The 15660-nt window shown below is 36.1% G+C and overlaps 2 protein-coding genes across 2 annotated transcripts in view; one reads left to right on the forward strand and one right to left on the reverse strand.

Moving 5' to 3' along the window:
- The first annotated feature begins 1048 nt into the window (after nt 1-1048).
- On the forward strand, nt 1049-8641 carry LRRC39 (leucine rich repeat containing 39). Its single transcript, XM_009579787.1, has 8 exons — nt 1049-1173; nt 2066-2171; nt 3244-3400; nt 3961-4097; nt 5671-5816; nt 6210-6362; nt 7447-7586; nt 8586-8641. Exons 1-8 carry the CDS (start codon nt 1049-1051, stop codon nt 8639-8641), a joined length of 1020 nt encoding a protein of 339 aa, XP_009578082.1.
- Nucleotides 8642-8715: 74 nt separating this feature from the next.
- The window catches only part of TRMT13 (tRNA methyltransferase 13 homolog (S. cerevisiae)), an 8041-nt gene continuing 1096 nt past the window's right edge, over nt 8716-15660 (reverse strand). Inside the window, exons 2-12 of the mRNA XM_009579791.1 lie at nt 15557-15651; nt 15089-15135; nt 14934-15000; nt 14029-14091; nt 13831-13900; nt 13279-13385; nt 12169-12336; nt 11792-11864; nt 10721-10795; nt 9424-9838; nt 8716-9110 (exon numbers count right to left, since the gene is read on the reverse strand). Of these exons, the coding sequence (XP_009578086.1) occupies nt 8915-9110; nt 9424-9838; nt 10721-10795; nt 11792-11864; nt 12169-12336; nt 13279-13385; nt 13831-13900; nt 14029-14091; nt 14934-15000; nt 15089-15135; nt 15557-15651 (1376 nt within the window). The 3' untranslated portion in view covers nt 8716-8914. The remainder of the gene's footprint in view (nt 9111-9423; nt 9839-10720; nt 10796-11791; nt 11865-12168; nt 12337-13278; nt 13386-13830; nt 13901-14028; nt 14092-14933; nt 15001-15088; nt 15136-15556; nt 15652-15660) is intronic.

Raw genomic sequence — 15660 nt, forward strand, 5'->3', positions numbered from 1 at the left:
CTTTTGTTGTTATCTACCTTCTTGTTTGGAAGAAAGTTATCCTCACTTTTTTAGTTTGAATGGATACGTAAGACGTTTTTCTTACTTGTTCCTGCAAGTATTAGTAAAATGTTTGAAAGGGAGCATTCAAATCATCGGTGTTCAGAGTACACTGCTGTTGGCATGAAGTTCAGCTCTCCAAGCTTATCTGAGTATCAGTATCTTGGCTCCAATCTATTTAAAAAAAAACCCTTCCCCAAATGACTACAATAATGGCAATAAGAATGCTTTTTAGAGGAATGCACTGATTAGGATGACTGAGTATCCTACTTTGCTGCTCTTCAGGAAAATATGTATTAATTATCTCACGAAGGAATAGATGACTTCAAAACTTTAGGCTGAATTTTTTTTTCAAATGTGGATCCTGACACTCAGCAGGGCTACAAGAAGATTCAAAGAGAGATCTGAAGAATTTTAAAAGCCTTTTCTTAATGGTAATGCTTTACTAACTATGAAATATATTATAATGAGTTAAACTATGAAGAAAATGAATGCAAATAATGTATACTAATTCATTTCCAGCAACAGTTCAGTTTCTCTAAAGTGTAAAAACTCCTTTAGTTACAAGTATTTATACCAGGTAGCTGCCAGGATGCAGCTACCAGGATTTAACTGCCTTAAATTGCAGGTAACAGTTTAATTTCTCCCTAGGAGGGGACTGAATGCTCCTATCTGCACTTAATAATTGTGGTCAGTTCTCAGCTTACCATTGGAAGGAACTGAGAGAAGCAGTTGTTCACTGACTAAGAATGCAGAGAGATTGCAAGAATACCATTTCTTATTAATTGAAATTTAAGTAGGTGCAATTACCTATTTTTATTAAGAGAAAGCAGTTGGTAAAATTCTGTCAGTTCTATACATTAACTAAATTTAATAATATAATCAAGTGGATATTGCAGTATTTTAATTTTCACATCACTGTTCCCATCTGGTAGCTGATACATGTGCTGATGCATTGAGCCTGAAATTCAGTCAGATTCCTGTGACTGAATCTGAACATGTAAGGATCATGACTGAAACTGCAGTTTGCGTTGGAACATTCACTGCTGTGAAGACACTTTGGGAAGTGAGAATACACAAGATAAATGAAGAATTACGGAAAGAAAAGGAATTCAGACAGAGGTCTGCAGGAAGGTAAGTAAATGGAAGATCTTTAAGTATGTGAAAAGCTAGACTATATGTTACATTTCAGGAAACTATAATCGGTCTTTTCAAACTCATCCAGAGTCTAATTCTTTAGTTGTTACTCCAGCAGAATTCTGTTAGAATCTAGCAATATGGTCAGGTCAAACTAAGAATTGTGTTCTGTGATAAAAATATTAGCATATATACTAAATCCCCTAAATTTGGGTACTAAAATTCTCTCCTCTAACCAGTGGAAATTTAATTTGTTATGCTTTCTTGTCAATGGAGGCATTAAGAGCGAGTCTTCTGTCTGGCCAGCAGTTTCATGAAAGGTGAAGAAATTTAGCATTCTATTTTTAGAACCCTTCCCAGTTTGTCAGATGTGTCTGAAATGGATTAACAAATTCAGAAGTTACTGATGGAAAATACAAGCAGAAAGAGAATTAGCCTAATTTTCATAATTCTTGTTTAAGTTCCATTTGGAAATCAAGCTAAAACAATCCTTAGCTGCTTGACCTGTTTTGATTGCACTTACATTTGGTGGAACTGAAGGCTTTCTTTATAGGAGACTCTTCAAAATTAATGGCTTTGGAACTTAATTTCACATGACTTTATATTCAGTTGCCCTGCTGCAACATGATGAAAGTGAATGAAGTTATATCTTCCTTCTGACTGTAAATTTGAAGAACTGTAAAATAGAATTCCTATAAATTACCTCAGCGAAACATTACTTTATGTTCTTGTCTTCCCTCAAATTGATAGTATATTTAGCATCCAGATACAATAAATGTTGTTTGACATCCAAAAAGGCTATTGTTTCTTTGTTCCAGAAAATAGAATGGATAGTAATTATTGCCTGTATTCATTGTTGCACCACTGACAGATCTTCTTTCCCTTGTAGGCTACTACTCATCTGGGAGGAGAGAGCTGCTTTAGCAAAGCTCAAAGAAAAAGTTATTAATGAAGACGGAAGAGCAATTTTAAGGATAGAGGAAGAAGAATGGAAGGTAGTGTTTATAGGAATGAATGTTGCTTGAGTTGAATGACTGATGAAAAAACCTGCTATTTACAACTTTACACTCACAGTTGTACTGTTTTTAATCTATGAAGTGCTCACTGTGTGCTTTGCTAACAATGAATTGAGACAAACTCTTGAGAGAGTGTAAAAACAAGCTGATTTTTAAAGTCCTGAATATTAAGCATTACTCTGCAAAAATATAGCCCAAAAAGCTTTTCTGCATTAGAAAAATTATGAGTTTAATTACGTAAATCCTCATTTAACATTAACACACCAGAACTACTGAAATGTATCAAGGTGAAAACCCTCTGTGTTTAGGTGCATGGAAGTATTTCTTGCTGTTGTCTTCTTTCTCTTTCTAAGAGTTGAAAATGAGACAGTAGATTCACAGAACACTATTATTCTTGTTTCTAATGTATGGGGGGAAGCGGCTAACTGTAGAATCAACCACAGAGCGGAAGCTAACAGTCTGTTCAGAGCTACACAAAAATGTGGATGCCGGTTCCTATGAAGTGTTGAGAATTAGACCATGTTGAGGCCAGAGAATGACAGCCACACCCAGCAATACTCTGGCGGTCCATAGGCCAGTGTTCCTTGTTCAGAACTCATAGCATACAGACATTGTAGTTTTTCTATCCCTCTGCTCTCAGATGCTCGCTGTTTTTCTTAACAGAATAAGAAATACAATTTAGATCACCATTAAAATGCAAAAAAGCTATTTAGAGCAGTTTCATCTTCAGTTATATTGGCTTTGTTTAAAAAAAAAGAAGCAAACAAAAGCAAGCCTGATACTTTTCAAGCAATGACAGTAGTGCAGATATCTAAATCCTGGGAGCAAAATGTGGGCAGGTTAAACCTGTGGTCAGAATGACCTGCACTGATGGTGTTCATTTTGGCATGTTACAGTATAGCTTGAGAAGAAGGAAAGATTCCTTTTTTTCCCTTTTTTTATTTTTTTTTAATCACAAGACTGTTACTGTTTCAAATAAAACTTCTACCTAAGCCTGTATTCTTGTTGTATACTAAGCTGAATTTCTTCTGGTTCATATTTCTTGTCTTAGACACTACCTTCGTGCTTATTGAAACTAGTCCATCTCCAGGAATGGCAGCTTCACAGAACTAGCTTGCAGAAAATTCCTCAGTTCGTTGGAAGATTTCACAATCTTGTTGTTCTGGATCTATCTCGGAACTCAATTGAAAGTGTACCTAAAGAAATTGGTGAGCTGTGCTTTCTTTTATTTTAAGCTGCTTTTCTAAGAAAATTAATTTTGAACAAACATGCCATTTTCATGCACTTTGCCTGTCAACAATCCTATTGGGTAGTTGGAAAACGGACGATTTAAATCTGACAGTGAGATAGAGATCTTAAAACCATGGATTACCTATAAATTAAAAAAATGGCCGGATGGAGGAGACATATCTTTATGAAAGCTCCCCATGAGAAAAAAACTTGTAAGCACAGCAGATACTAGACATCAGAATACAGCTAGAAAAGTGATATTGAAAAACAGGCTTCATGTTCTGAGTCCACAGCACGAGTAGCCTGTGTTCATAAGGGTTTTTTTGAGTTTTGGGGGGGTTTTTTGTAGCACTCAACTAGAGTACAGTTCAGTACTACAGAGTCCTTAAGTTCTACTATTTGAATTTCAGTGGATCTTTTTTTAGTGACAACACAGAGCACTTGTTTAACAGTATAAGGATAACACAAACCAAGTAATGCTGTATTTCAAATAGAATGAACGTGAACATTTCTCATTTCTCATTTGTGCTCTCCACAGGCCACCTGACTAGCCTCCAAGAGCTGCTTCTCAGTTACAATAGAATAAAGTCTGTTCCTAAGGAAATAAGTAACTGTGTCAGTCTGGAAAGATTGGAACTGGCTGTCAACAGGAGTATCTGTGATCTTCCTCCTCAGGTTTTGACAGACTGTTTTGTTTTGGTTTGGTTTTTTTAATGCATATTTTGAATTTATCCAAAACCATTTATCATTAAATGTTGCACTCCATGTTTTCAGATTTGCTTTGATATTCTCATTTCACAACTACTCCACAGAAACACCTATGTGAACAATATTTATATGACTAGTCAAACTGAAGCCATATGAGAAGGACATACATATACCTGAGTAGCTGAAGGAGCCAATCTTTATTTTGTCCAGATAAATGACTTGGTAGTCATATAGGACAATGATACACTTGATGGTAACTTGTTTAGGCTGAAAGTCTTCACTGATTTACCCCACTGAGGATCTGATGCCTTAGCACAGAGTAGTTCTCTTTTATGGTTGAGAATACAAATTCATACCATATGCCAGGACACAACTGTAAGTATCTTTACCAGACCTGCTAGCTGTGAAAAGGGTTGGTGTGATTTCTACAACTGCCTATGCACAAAGAGTTGAATGAATGTTGTTCTGAGATGTTGAAAGCGATTAAGAGAGAGTAAAAACAACTGCTCACCTACTATTGAGCTTTAATTTGGACTGACCTAAATGTGATAGTGGCCTGCATCTCTAAGTATTAGTCTCTTAGATAGAGATGACAAGTATGTAACCGTATTTACTTGTTTTAATTTGTTTAAAAAAACAGTAGTGGCAATAGCTGACAGCAATCAGTGCCTTGCAAAATTGAGTGAGTCCAAAGAGTAATACCTAACAACAAATCTTCAAATGAAAATATGCACTATTAATCAGAATCCAGAATTTACAAAATCTATGTGGATACAGGTTACATGGTGTAATGTAGAGTGATAGCTTTTAAATTAACAGCTCATAGCAAATACAGAGTTGTGTTCTGTTGATACTATGGTGATGTGAACACCGTGAAGCTTTGGGTTATATGTACTTGAGTGGCATTCAGTGTTTAGACAGTTGGACCAGATTTGCAATAAAACATCTTTGCATCACTTGAACATTGTAAAAGCACCTGAAGGCATGATTGACCAAAGGACTTAGGTGTTGCAATACTGAATGAAGCTATGTTTAATTTTTAGAATGTCTTGCCATAGTAGTAGACTTCACAACATGGGAAGTGTCTAGATTCACTCTAAAATACAGTGCATGCAATTTGATCCATAAAAATTGGAATATTTTTATGAAAATAATGAAAAATGGCATATTGCATGGAGAAACACCACTGAGCATGAAATACTAAGGACAGTAGTGTCTTTAAAATTCCTCTTCTCAAGGCTTAGGGTGTATCTGTGTTGTAGTCATGGCATTCAGCTTCTCAGCAATTAGGGCACTCACTACCAGGTGGGAGATAACTTTTCTGCCTGATGGGTTTCAAAACCACCTACCTACCTTCCAGGTGAGAACTGTAATTGTTAGGTAATATCAGCTAATGTAACTCAGAAACCATTCTGTGTTTACTAACTCCAAAATGTGTTGTAGTGTTTTAAAATTGTTTCTTTTTTTTTGTAACATTATTACAGCACTGCTGTAACAGAACAGCTATACAAACTTACATTAAATCTCCCTTTCTTTTCAGCTCAGTGATTTAAAGAAGCTTTCACACATAGATTTGTGCATGAATCAGTTTACTGCCATCCCTTCAGCTCTTCTCAACATGCCAAATCTAGAATGGTTAGATATGGGGGGAAATAAACTCCAGGAGCTTCCTGATGCAATTGACAGGTAAATAAATCTTAAAGCTCACATCTTAGTCTCAATTCCATTGCACTGAAATTCTAATTATTAAATCCTACTTCAAAAGATTATTTTAATGTTAACCTCACTGCAAACTTAAGATTTATCAGCCCTAATGTGATATTTTGGATGAGCTGGAATAATCCATTCAATAAACAATAAATTCAGTATCAACTATCAAGTTAAATATTTCTTGCCAATGACATTTTCGACTAGAGGTTAGGTGATTATCTTGGATATGGGGTTTTCTTTGAGAATTGTTGTATTCTTTATGCGAGTCCTTTATGTGGCTGTAAAAATGAATCAATTACTTTACATTAATGATTGATAAGATTAATTTGCTAATTTTCTTGATTGATTGTGCAAATACCTATTTTACAGAATGGAAAATCTCCACACTTTATGGCTCCAAAGGAATGAGATAAACTCTTTACCAGAAACCATTGGTAATATGAAAAATCTTAATACTCTTGTTCTTAGCAACAACAAACTTAAGGATATTCCAGCTTGTATGAAGGACATGACAAATCTGAGGTAAGAAAAAGCAACAGAAATATAAATAAAAATACTAAAAGATAAGTTTTAAAGCCTCCCTTGAGTTGTGTATCATAGAGTGATGCTAATGAAGTGGAAAAGGCATGTCCACAGTTGTACAGATGGACACAATGCCATAAAAATCAGCATAATTACACAGATTCACAACAGTTGAGGATCTGGTCAAGAAAGCTTTGTGTAGCACAACTCATTTAAAGAAGTAAGCTATGATAGTTACAGTCCTAAATGTAAAAGGAGACTGTAATACGTTTTCTCATTTCTGAAAGGTCCAAATGCCCCCTTTAATTGTCCTTTTATATCACTCTCTAAAGTCAAGAGCTAGAAGGAAAAATATGTAACAAGCATAAAAATGACAAAAAGTAGAACTTGGCACTGAAAAGTCAAGCATTCAGAATTAAACAAAAAGGATTAGGTATAAGGATATGGATGAAACTCTCCTGTACTTGATTTGAAAAATAAAAGAGAATGCATGTAAATTTTTAATTAGTAGAATTGGAAATATTATTTTATATACTGTGACAGAAACTTTCCTGTTGTTTGCATTTTCATTTGAATTACTGGATGCTGGCCATTTTAGAGAAAGAATGCTAGTCTAAATAAATCACATCTAACCCAGTAAGACAATTCCTGTTTTCAGATGTTTTGGAAAAAGCAGCACCTCTTTAAACAAATACAAGCATAGGCCCAGGGATGGACCAAGAACAGAGGGAGACAGCACTGGCTGTTGCCTTGCAAAGTTGGGAGGATGCAGGCATTTGCACTCTTGTTCTCATCCAGTCATGTTTGTGGAAGCTCAGTAAGGCTGACAATGGGATGAAAACCTGAAGACAAAATGACGGGGACTGCAATGTTTTCTCCCACCACAATCAGCTACTGTTATTGTAAGGCCATGTCTTAAATTAGTTTACTTAGTACTACTAATACAGTGGTGGGTTTAGTATAAGAAAAGATTTATTTTATTTTGCTCAAAGTACTGTTTGAGGAATCTTAATTCTGTTTCAAAAGAGTTGCTCTCTCTGGACAAAACCTATTGCAAGAGTAACCTTTTCTGGTGAACTATCAGATTTGTCAACTTCAGAGACAACCCACTGGAGTTAGAGGTAACACTCCCGCCATGTGAGAATACAGAAGAGGAGGAGCAACAGGAAATGTTCGGCATTGAATTCATGCACATGTATATCCAGGAGTCACTCAAGAAAACAGGTACGGCTTTTTTATTAATTCTAATCCCTCTGGAATGCAGTGAGGAAGGGAAGGATAAACTGGATAAAAGCAAGCTAGGATATGTATGCAAATGAAACATGAATGATCTTCTTAATAAATGATTAACATTTTCCAAAAATCTGTAAAAAGATTTTTACTGAGGACAGGGGCGCTTTTACCAGTTCACACAGTAGGTCTTCACATGAACAGCATATGTTCTAATAGGAACATACTGGAACCATGGAACATTGGAAGAAATGTGCCTGAGTTACCTACAGCCTGGATAACTGGAAGTTGATGACTGTCTCTTGTATTTGCAATTTAATCAGAGTTTACATAGCGTGAGTCTTCCAGCACTGTGTGTCTCATGAAGCTCACCTTTCCCTATGTTTGGATGCTGTCCAGATGGGGACTATCAAAGAAGGATGTAAGGGGGAGATGCCTGTGTTCCCAGCATACAACATTTTTTAGCAATGAATTATCAACACCTGATAAACAGATGTTTCTCACAACTTGCTTTCCCTGAGAGAAAATCCAGTCACCTAAACAAAACACCCCCACAACTTCATCCCATTTCTAAATTACTATGACAAAAAAATGCTGTTAGTAGTCTCAAAGGTAACAGCTTAAACGTTGCAGTAAGAGACCAAAATAAGAGGGGCAGGTGGCAGTTGTTACTTGCAGAGAGAACTTCGTTCATTGCAGATATAGAATGTTCTCTCTGATCTTCATTCTATATATCGTGATGGCTTAAAAAATGAATGACTGAAATGCCCTTGATTTAGAACAGTAAGCCAGCTTTTTTCTTATCAATATTTCAAATACTCAGTTTCAGTTTACAAGTAAGTTTTCTTCCTTAACAGATTGCCCTAGCAGCATGGGCTGATGAAAGTACCTAGGCCTACCTAAATAATTTAAGAGGAAATACAAAGCTATCCTGAATTTCAAAGTGAAAATAAAGTCTGTTAATTTCTCTTATTTTAACCTATTGTCTTTCAGGAAATCTGGAAAGTTGTACTTCTGGTCCTTCTCCTATCATAAATGCTAATGAATAAAGAATGTAACTGTGAATGGAAGAAAATACCAAGTATACTTCTTCCTAACAAAGAGGCGTACAACAGGTTTCAAATATTCTTAGGGATTTTATTTTTCCACTGATGAGAACTGGTTTACATATTTGTAATTCCCAGTGAAACTGGGAAATATAAGACCTTTTCCTGGGTACAGGAAAGACAAAAACAGGTTCTTTGTAAGCAATGAATTAGCTTTTTAAAAAATCCAGATAAGTTTTATAGGTTTTTTCCTACCAATTCCAAATCTATCTCCTGTCATGTAGTCGGCTCTGGTATCAAAGATGGACTTGGGACAGCTGTCAACAGGACATTCTCCAAGGACACAGCAGACTCTGTATAATACTGTAGTGCAGCCTTGTATCCTCGTTGTCGTAAATATTCAATCCGTCCATGATCAATCAGCAGTTTACAGAGGCAACCTATCTCCTTTCGTTCTTCAACAGTAAGTATCCTATCTCATAAAAAGGAGAACGAACAACATGTGTCAGAAGAATAGTTTTGTTAATGAAAATTAGTAGTTAAGCTCAGAAAAACTACTGAAATCACTGCAAGTTCATTTCAATTCAGGCAAGCAATGACTGTTTAAATATTCTCAAATGCATGTCCATGAAAATTGTATTTTTAAAGTATAGTATTTCTATAAATTTAATAATTAAAATGTTTGATAAATGAGTCATTTTGAGGACCCAAAACAATTTCATATACCACTATACATAATTTTGCTTTTCCACAGGAGTCCATTTGCTAGAAAAAAAATTACATACCCGTGTAAAGTATCAGAACCACTCTCTGTCTTGCTGAATGTTTGCTCATGTTCTTTGGCATCGTTAGTTTGATCTTCACTTTCTTCACTTGTAGAGGCTTTGGTTGTGGTTTCTCGCATGCCAGAAGTGGCCCAGCTACTCATTCTCTGAAAATAATGAAATTCTACTGGTCCAAGTCCTACTGATTTAAAGAACTCTCTGCCTACATAATGTTTCCAGTCACACTTGTGATGGCAGCACAGTGCAATAACAATTCCAGCTACAGGCTTACAGTCGTCTTTGTTGCTGTCATTATCAGCAGAATTGTTAGAAGCCACCTCTGTCTTATCATTCCTAGAGCGTTTTCGTGCAGGCTCTTCATTTTCTCCATCACAGAAAGTTGTATAACTTTCAACCAAGCATCTCAAAGCAAGATCTGGGAAAAAACAGATATAGCCCCCAAAAAATAGCGATGAACACCATGCCATTATTTTATACAGGCTGTATCATGGTTGGGAATGCACTTCCCACAAAGGATAATAAAAGTGTACGTCACAAACTAAGCCAAAAAGCAATTTTAAGGATAACTAAAAATTACAAGCATGCTTTGAAAACATGAAAACCCTAAATGCTGAATGAGTATTATGAGACCTCTGGAGCTACTGAGGGCTTTTTGTCTTGAGTATTTGTTCTACACAAGTGAATTGGAAATACTTTGGTTAACAAACTGGCATACTGTAGGAGGATCTCCTCCCTGTAAAACATGCAAGTATTTGCTCTAAAAGTTTTATATCTAGGACACAATCTATTTAATATGTACATGTACTACTTAAATGCTTAACTGTGTCATCTTTGTAACAGTATCTATATAGGTATCATATTTGAGATGTCTTTCTCTACTTAGTAGACATAACATTAGAAAAAGTCTATTAGTTGAAAATTATCAGGACAGAAACTCATTCTTGTCATTTGTTTGCTTGGGATACATATTCAGACAGCCAATACAAATCTAGAAAGAAAAATATTTCAGAGTAGAGGCAACTGTGTTAAAAAAAAAAAAACAACCTCTCAACAGTTTACACATACATGACCCACGCTGTCATACACTATTCTTTGTTCTACTCTATAGAAAACAGCATCTATTATCCATTTACTATTCCACTGAAGTCAATAGATATTTAGAATATAATTGCTACATTCACCAACAAAGGGATAGAGGGCAAGAAAAGCTTAAAATGACAGTGTGGAAGATCAGTCCGTTCAGAGTGTAAGATGTAGTATCCTAACTTTCTGCAGTTAACACATACATAATTCATACCTGTCGCAGCACCACACAAATGCTTCCCAATTCCTACCACTGATAGTTTTTTCTTCTCCAAAATAGGTACCTTATCTGGAGGGGGAGGGGGGAAAAAAAAAAAAACCACCAAAAAACATGCAAACACACACAATCCACAACAACCCCAGAACCTCTATTATTATAGTTGGGGCAATATTTTTTCTCAATAATATAATTTCAGCACACTTTAAAAAAGAAATAAATGTTTACCGCTACAAAAAATACAGTGGTCTATACATACAGTTATAAGCTATTAAAAGGAAAGTTTCTTTTTCTAAAACAAATGAAGGGAATCACATGCTGTGGCTGAGAAGCATATTCTTCTTTCTCTTAAACAACTCAACCTTGTCCAAAGGCAAAGAATGTATTTTAATGCTGTTATGAAGTAATACAATTTTGCTTCTGAGCAGCAACACTACTATATAGCAGTAAAATAATTACCAGAGAACACTGATTTTCCTTAACAGAATTATCTGTGACCCAAAGATTAGCTCCAGCTAAATAGTGATATAAATACTTTGTCTTTTATTAAAATAAAGTATTAGAAACACAGGATTTTGCATTTCTGCTAAGATAGTTACATTTATCTATTTAACCATTTCAGCCTTTCTATACTGCCTATGAAATGTGACATTAATGTATCTCCTGATGACAGGTGTTCCCACAAATTCTATAGTATCGATATGCATAGCATATCAATGATATGCATGACTTGCTTCATTACGCACACCTAAAACAAACAACACAAAGGTGTTTAATCCTGCAAGTTCTAAAAAACCTTCAAAATGTTTTTGTGTTGGTATTTCTCACCTATAATGATGTCCTATAAGTGTATAAAAAGCAGAAATTTTTAAATTCCTATTTAATATATGTATGTGTGTATATATATGTATATACACACAGCATTAACATGTCCAAGCAACCACTGAGAATAATCTTCAAAACCAAGTACATTTAAGCATGCTACCTATAAATTGACTTGAACTCCAGTATTCAAAATTTAAAATTAAGCCTCTATTTCAGAATTACGCAAGCCAAGAACAAACTTACTTAAACATAAGTGTTGAATATCAACTTGAAGCCTTTCAAATATAGAATCTCCCCTTTTATGTTTTCCATCCACCTGTGTAAACAGAACAAGATCATTAAGTAAGGCTGGCCACTAATAATTACAATTTTGCTCCAGGTATTAATGCTGGACTTCTTTCCTGTTAAGTCAACACCTGCACATTTCCAACATTAGACACCAGGATTTTTTTCTAATAAATTTGCTATTGGCAAAGTATAGAATGTAGGCAATTACATTTCCAAAACTTTTAACATTTCAAAGGCTTCTTTATTTTTGAAGATAAAAAGCAAATACTAACAGCTTCAATGACAACAGTTTAAAAATTATACTCTGCTAATGTGACAATATCCTCTCTTACCTTGAATCTTGTAGTTGCCCTTTCCACAAGCAAAAACTGAACATTTTCAACATTCTGTAAGGCAACATCAACCCAGTGAGACAGCTTTCCTCGCCCAGCTCCAAACTCCACAAAACATCTTCCTGGACCAAGTAAATGTAATTTTTCCATGTTACCTAAAATAGAAGCCTACAAACATCAAAAAATTATTTACAAACCAAGCAAATACATACACTGTGTACTGTAACGCCTGATAGAAAAATGATTACTTCACCGAACTGCAGAAGACTTTTTCAAGTCTTCGCTTCCATGAGGGATTAGGGAAAAGATCTTGTGTGTACAGAGGAAAGGGATTATAAATTCCGGCTAGTCAGCATCACCCTGCCCTTCTTCCGCTGCTCACAAAACTCCACCCAGAAATTTTCGGAGTGGATTTTTGGGATCAGGTACACATTATAATATTGTTCTCTGCGATTCTCAAACTAGCCATCCAAAATATGGGTACTGTACTGGATTTTCTGTGAAGCATCAGTGCCTGCAGAGCCCTCTCTGCTGCAGTTACACATTTTGTAATACATAGGAAAGTAGAGCATGGGAAGAAAGTCCAGAAAACAGAATTTCTCTTTAAATTTTCTTCCCAAAACTTTCTATTTTGCTACAGTATGCAATCCATCTCTCTTAAAATTCCTGTTCAATATACATTAAAAAAGCAGAAGGTAAACTCAGGCTCTCCAATCCTTTTTATACATCTGTTACACAACCAGAAAATCTAGGACCAGCTCTTACAGAAAAAGTAAAAAATTCATTTACTTCTTAGTAAATACAACATTTTACCTTTTGTAGCTCAGATGTATTACGAGTTAATATAAAATAAGTAAAAATTCAGAAGAACACCACACAATTTGCAATCTATTTCCGTATCCTAATAAACTTTTGTTAGTAACACTTAAAAAGCAGCCATTCAGAGGTTATATACATGCTATTATTTGAAGAGCGTAGAGTTATAGAGCATATCAGATTTCTTCTATATGAAGTGACTAGCATTATGCACGCACAGTCACTGGAATTTACAGCAGCAGAATTCCACATGTTTAAAAACATCTATAGCTATTAGTAAAGCAATGACTATACCTGTTGTTTCAAGTGTTTGAAAGCGGATTCCCCGTTCTTTGGGTCATTTAAGGCTTCTTGTAAAGCTTGGTGGGACAGTATTTGTTCCTTAAGATGAAGTTCCAGGCCTGAATGCAAATGCAAAACTTTTAGGTATAGGTTTCCAGTTTCAAGAGTTTCTGGTTTTGTAACATACACGTTACAGTAGTCAGACATGAGCTCAATTTGTAGCACTAACAAAATAGTCTGTTGGGAGCATAAATCTATCATCATATGTTTATTACAGAGCTGTATTGTTATCTGTAGTGATATTTGAGTGGGAAAAAAAAAACACAAAAGGAAGGGAAATTAGCTATGTGAACAGAAGATCAGTGTTTTATCATTCTCTAAATCTAGTTTATTCTTCTGATTAAATTTAACTATTGGAGGATTGCCTACATCTTGATAATTACTTCAAATGTGTTTAGTGCCAAACGTCTCACATTTTCCCAGATATCTAACAACAAAAGTAACAATGAAATATTTAATCAATTAACTTTAAAACATCTTATTTTCAGTATTAAATAAGCTCACCATTACTTGCTTTTTTCAACTTGGTAATTAAGTTCTCCAGCTCTTCTTTGGATAGAGAAGAGATGGGTACCTTTTTAAGGAAAAAAAAGCGCCACCCATAAATACAAGACCTTTTTATTTTTGCTAGTTCTTTAGTTATATGATAAATTGCAACATGTTATGTAGGGACTCAGCTTTAGAACAAATAAACGTACTCACTTGTTTTTCCGGTATTTCTGCTACATCTTTTAAACCTGCATTAATATCTTGAACAAAGTAGACCTTTAAAAATCAAGAGAAAAGAAATCTGATTCTGTTAATTCCCAGGAAGCAAAAAGCTAAATTCTTCAGTGTTTTTATCATAAGGTACATAGCAATAGGAAGATATTCCAAGTAATTTTTTTTCCTATAGTCTGATCCTGAATCCCCAGCAGAAATGACTGTTCTGACACATGTTGACAAGATTGAACATGTTCGTAACAGTTAAGCTGTCAATGCTTACTAGACTGATTCCAGAGACCATTTTAAGGTTTCCCAGGTAATACTAAAGGTGCAATACTGATAAGGCAGAAAGACAGACAATAAAGAAGCCATCTTCCGTTTTCTTGAAACAGCTGTTGAGAGATACATCCTATTCCTTCCCTCAGCACTGGCTGCAACCGTCAGCCTAGCTTTCCATAAGTCACTGCTAGCTTGAGTGAAGCAGGCAGTTGGCTAGGGCAGCAGACTGCCAGACGGAGGAAAACACCTAGAGCCTCCCTGCTAGCTTTGCTTTCCAAGGACAATCTCTCACCAAGCCTCTAAAATGAATGGCATTGTGAGGGACTGTTCTTAGAGAACGTTTTTGAGAAAAATGAATTCAGCATTTTCATTTGTAAGTAAGAGAACTGAAAAGTTGTACTGAACTACAGTGAGACAGGACATAGAAGATGAGGAGAGTGGAATGTGAATTCCACTTCAGCAAGTACTTATTCAGCTTCCATACTGTCCTTAGTGTTGTGCTTGCTAAGACTGCTGTCCTCCAGTTCACAGCTGCTGTCAGAATAAATTCTCTGCAGAGCTGTATCTAATGTTCAGGGTCTCAAATCTGCGAGGAAGTAGTGCTGAATTTACACTGCACTTACTGGCTTTGGCTTCTCTCTTGAATTACATTTTTTTAAATGTTTTTGTAGTTGGTCTTCATATACAGTGCTAAAATCCAAATGGAAAGAAAAGTAAGTAACAGCATTTATCATGTGAACTCTGACAAAAAATAGGAAAAGCATTTACATATACTTACTGTTTTGGATCAAGAGGACATGGGATTCTCTTTCTGTCATTTTCTTCCTAGTTACAAAAGAGAAGTTTTAGACAACACTTCAGCATGTATTCAGTGTTCCTGTTTTAGAAAAAGCTCTTGAGGGACATCTGAGTTTCATAAAACATCTCTTCTGAGGTAGGTGGGCTAACCAGAATGGAGAAACTGAGACAAGAATTTAATACTTAAATGGATCCTAAAAGAATAAACCTATAATGTAATGGCAGTGTTACTACTGGGCTGAACTGATGGCCTTAGCACATCCAAGGCTCAAAGGAAGGAGCAAGCGCTGCCTCTCCCGCCCGTGCTGCGGGGCCAGCTCAGGCGGACATACCACCCCAGACCCCCGTGGTGCCGCCGGGGCCTCCCGCCTGCCCTAACCCCTCCCAGGGAACCTGGAGCTCCGCTGACCCCAGGAGCTCATCTTCTCCGCCCGGCAAGGCCCGGTACCTCCTGCTGGCCATGCTCTCCGCAGAAGCGCCTCCCAAGAGCCGGGATCATCTTGCAGAAGCGCTTCTTCCTCTCTACAAAGTAGGCACATCGCCCTGGGACCG

The sequence above is a fragment of the Fulmarus glacialis genome, unplaced genomic scaffold, assembly GCF_000690835.1.
Source record: "Fulmarus glacialis isolate BGI_N327 unplaced genomic scaffold, ASM69083v1 scaffold15716, whole genome shotgun sequence".
Lineage (NCBI taxonomy): Eukaryota > Metazoa > Chordata > Aves > Procellariiformes > Procellariidae > Fulmarus > Fulmarus glacialis.

What these genes read in the sequence shown, in the direction of transcription:
- LRRC39 (XM_009579787.1), top strand. Translation starts at nt 1,049, where the DNA reads ATGACTGAAACTGCAGTTTGCGTTGGAACATTCACTGCTGTGAAGACA. An exon ending in AAGTGTACCTAAAGAAATTG is followed by an intron (nt 3,401 to 3,960) that starts GTGAGCTGTGCT and finishes TGCTCTCCACAG; the next exon opens with GCCACCTGACTAGCCTCCAA. An exon ending in TCTGTGATCTTCCTCCTCAG is followed by an intron (nt 4,098 to 5,670) that starts GTTTTGACAGAC and finishes CTTTCTTTTCAG; the next exon opens with CTCAGTGATTTAAAGAAGCT.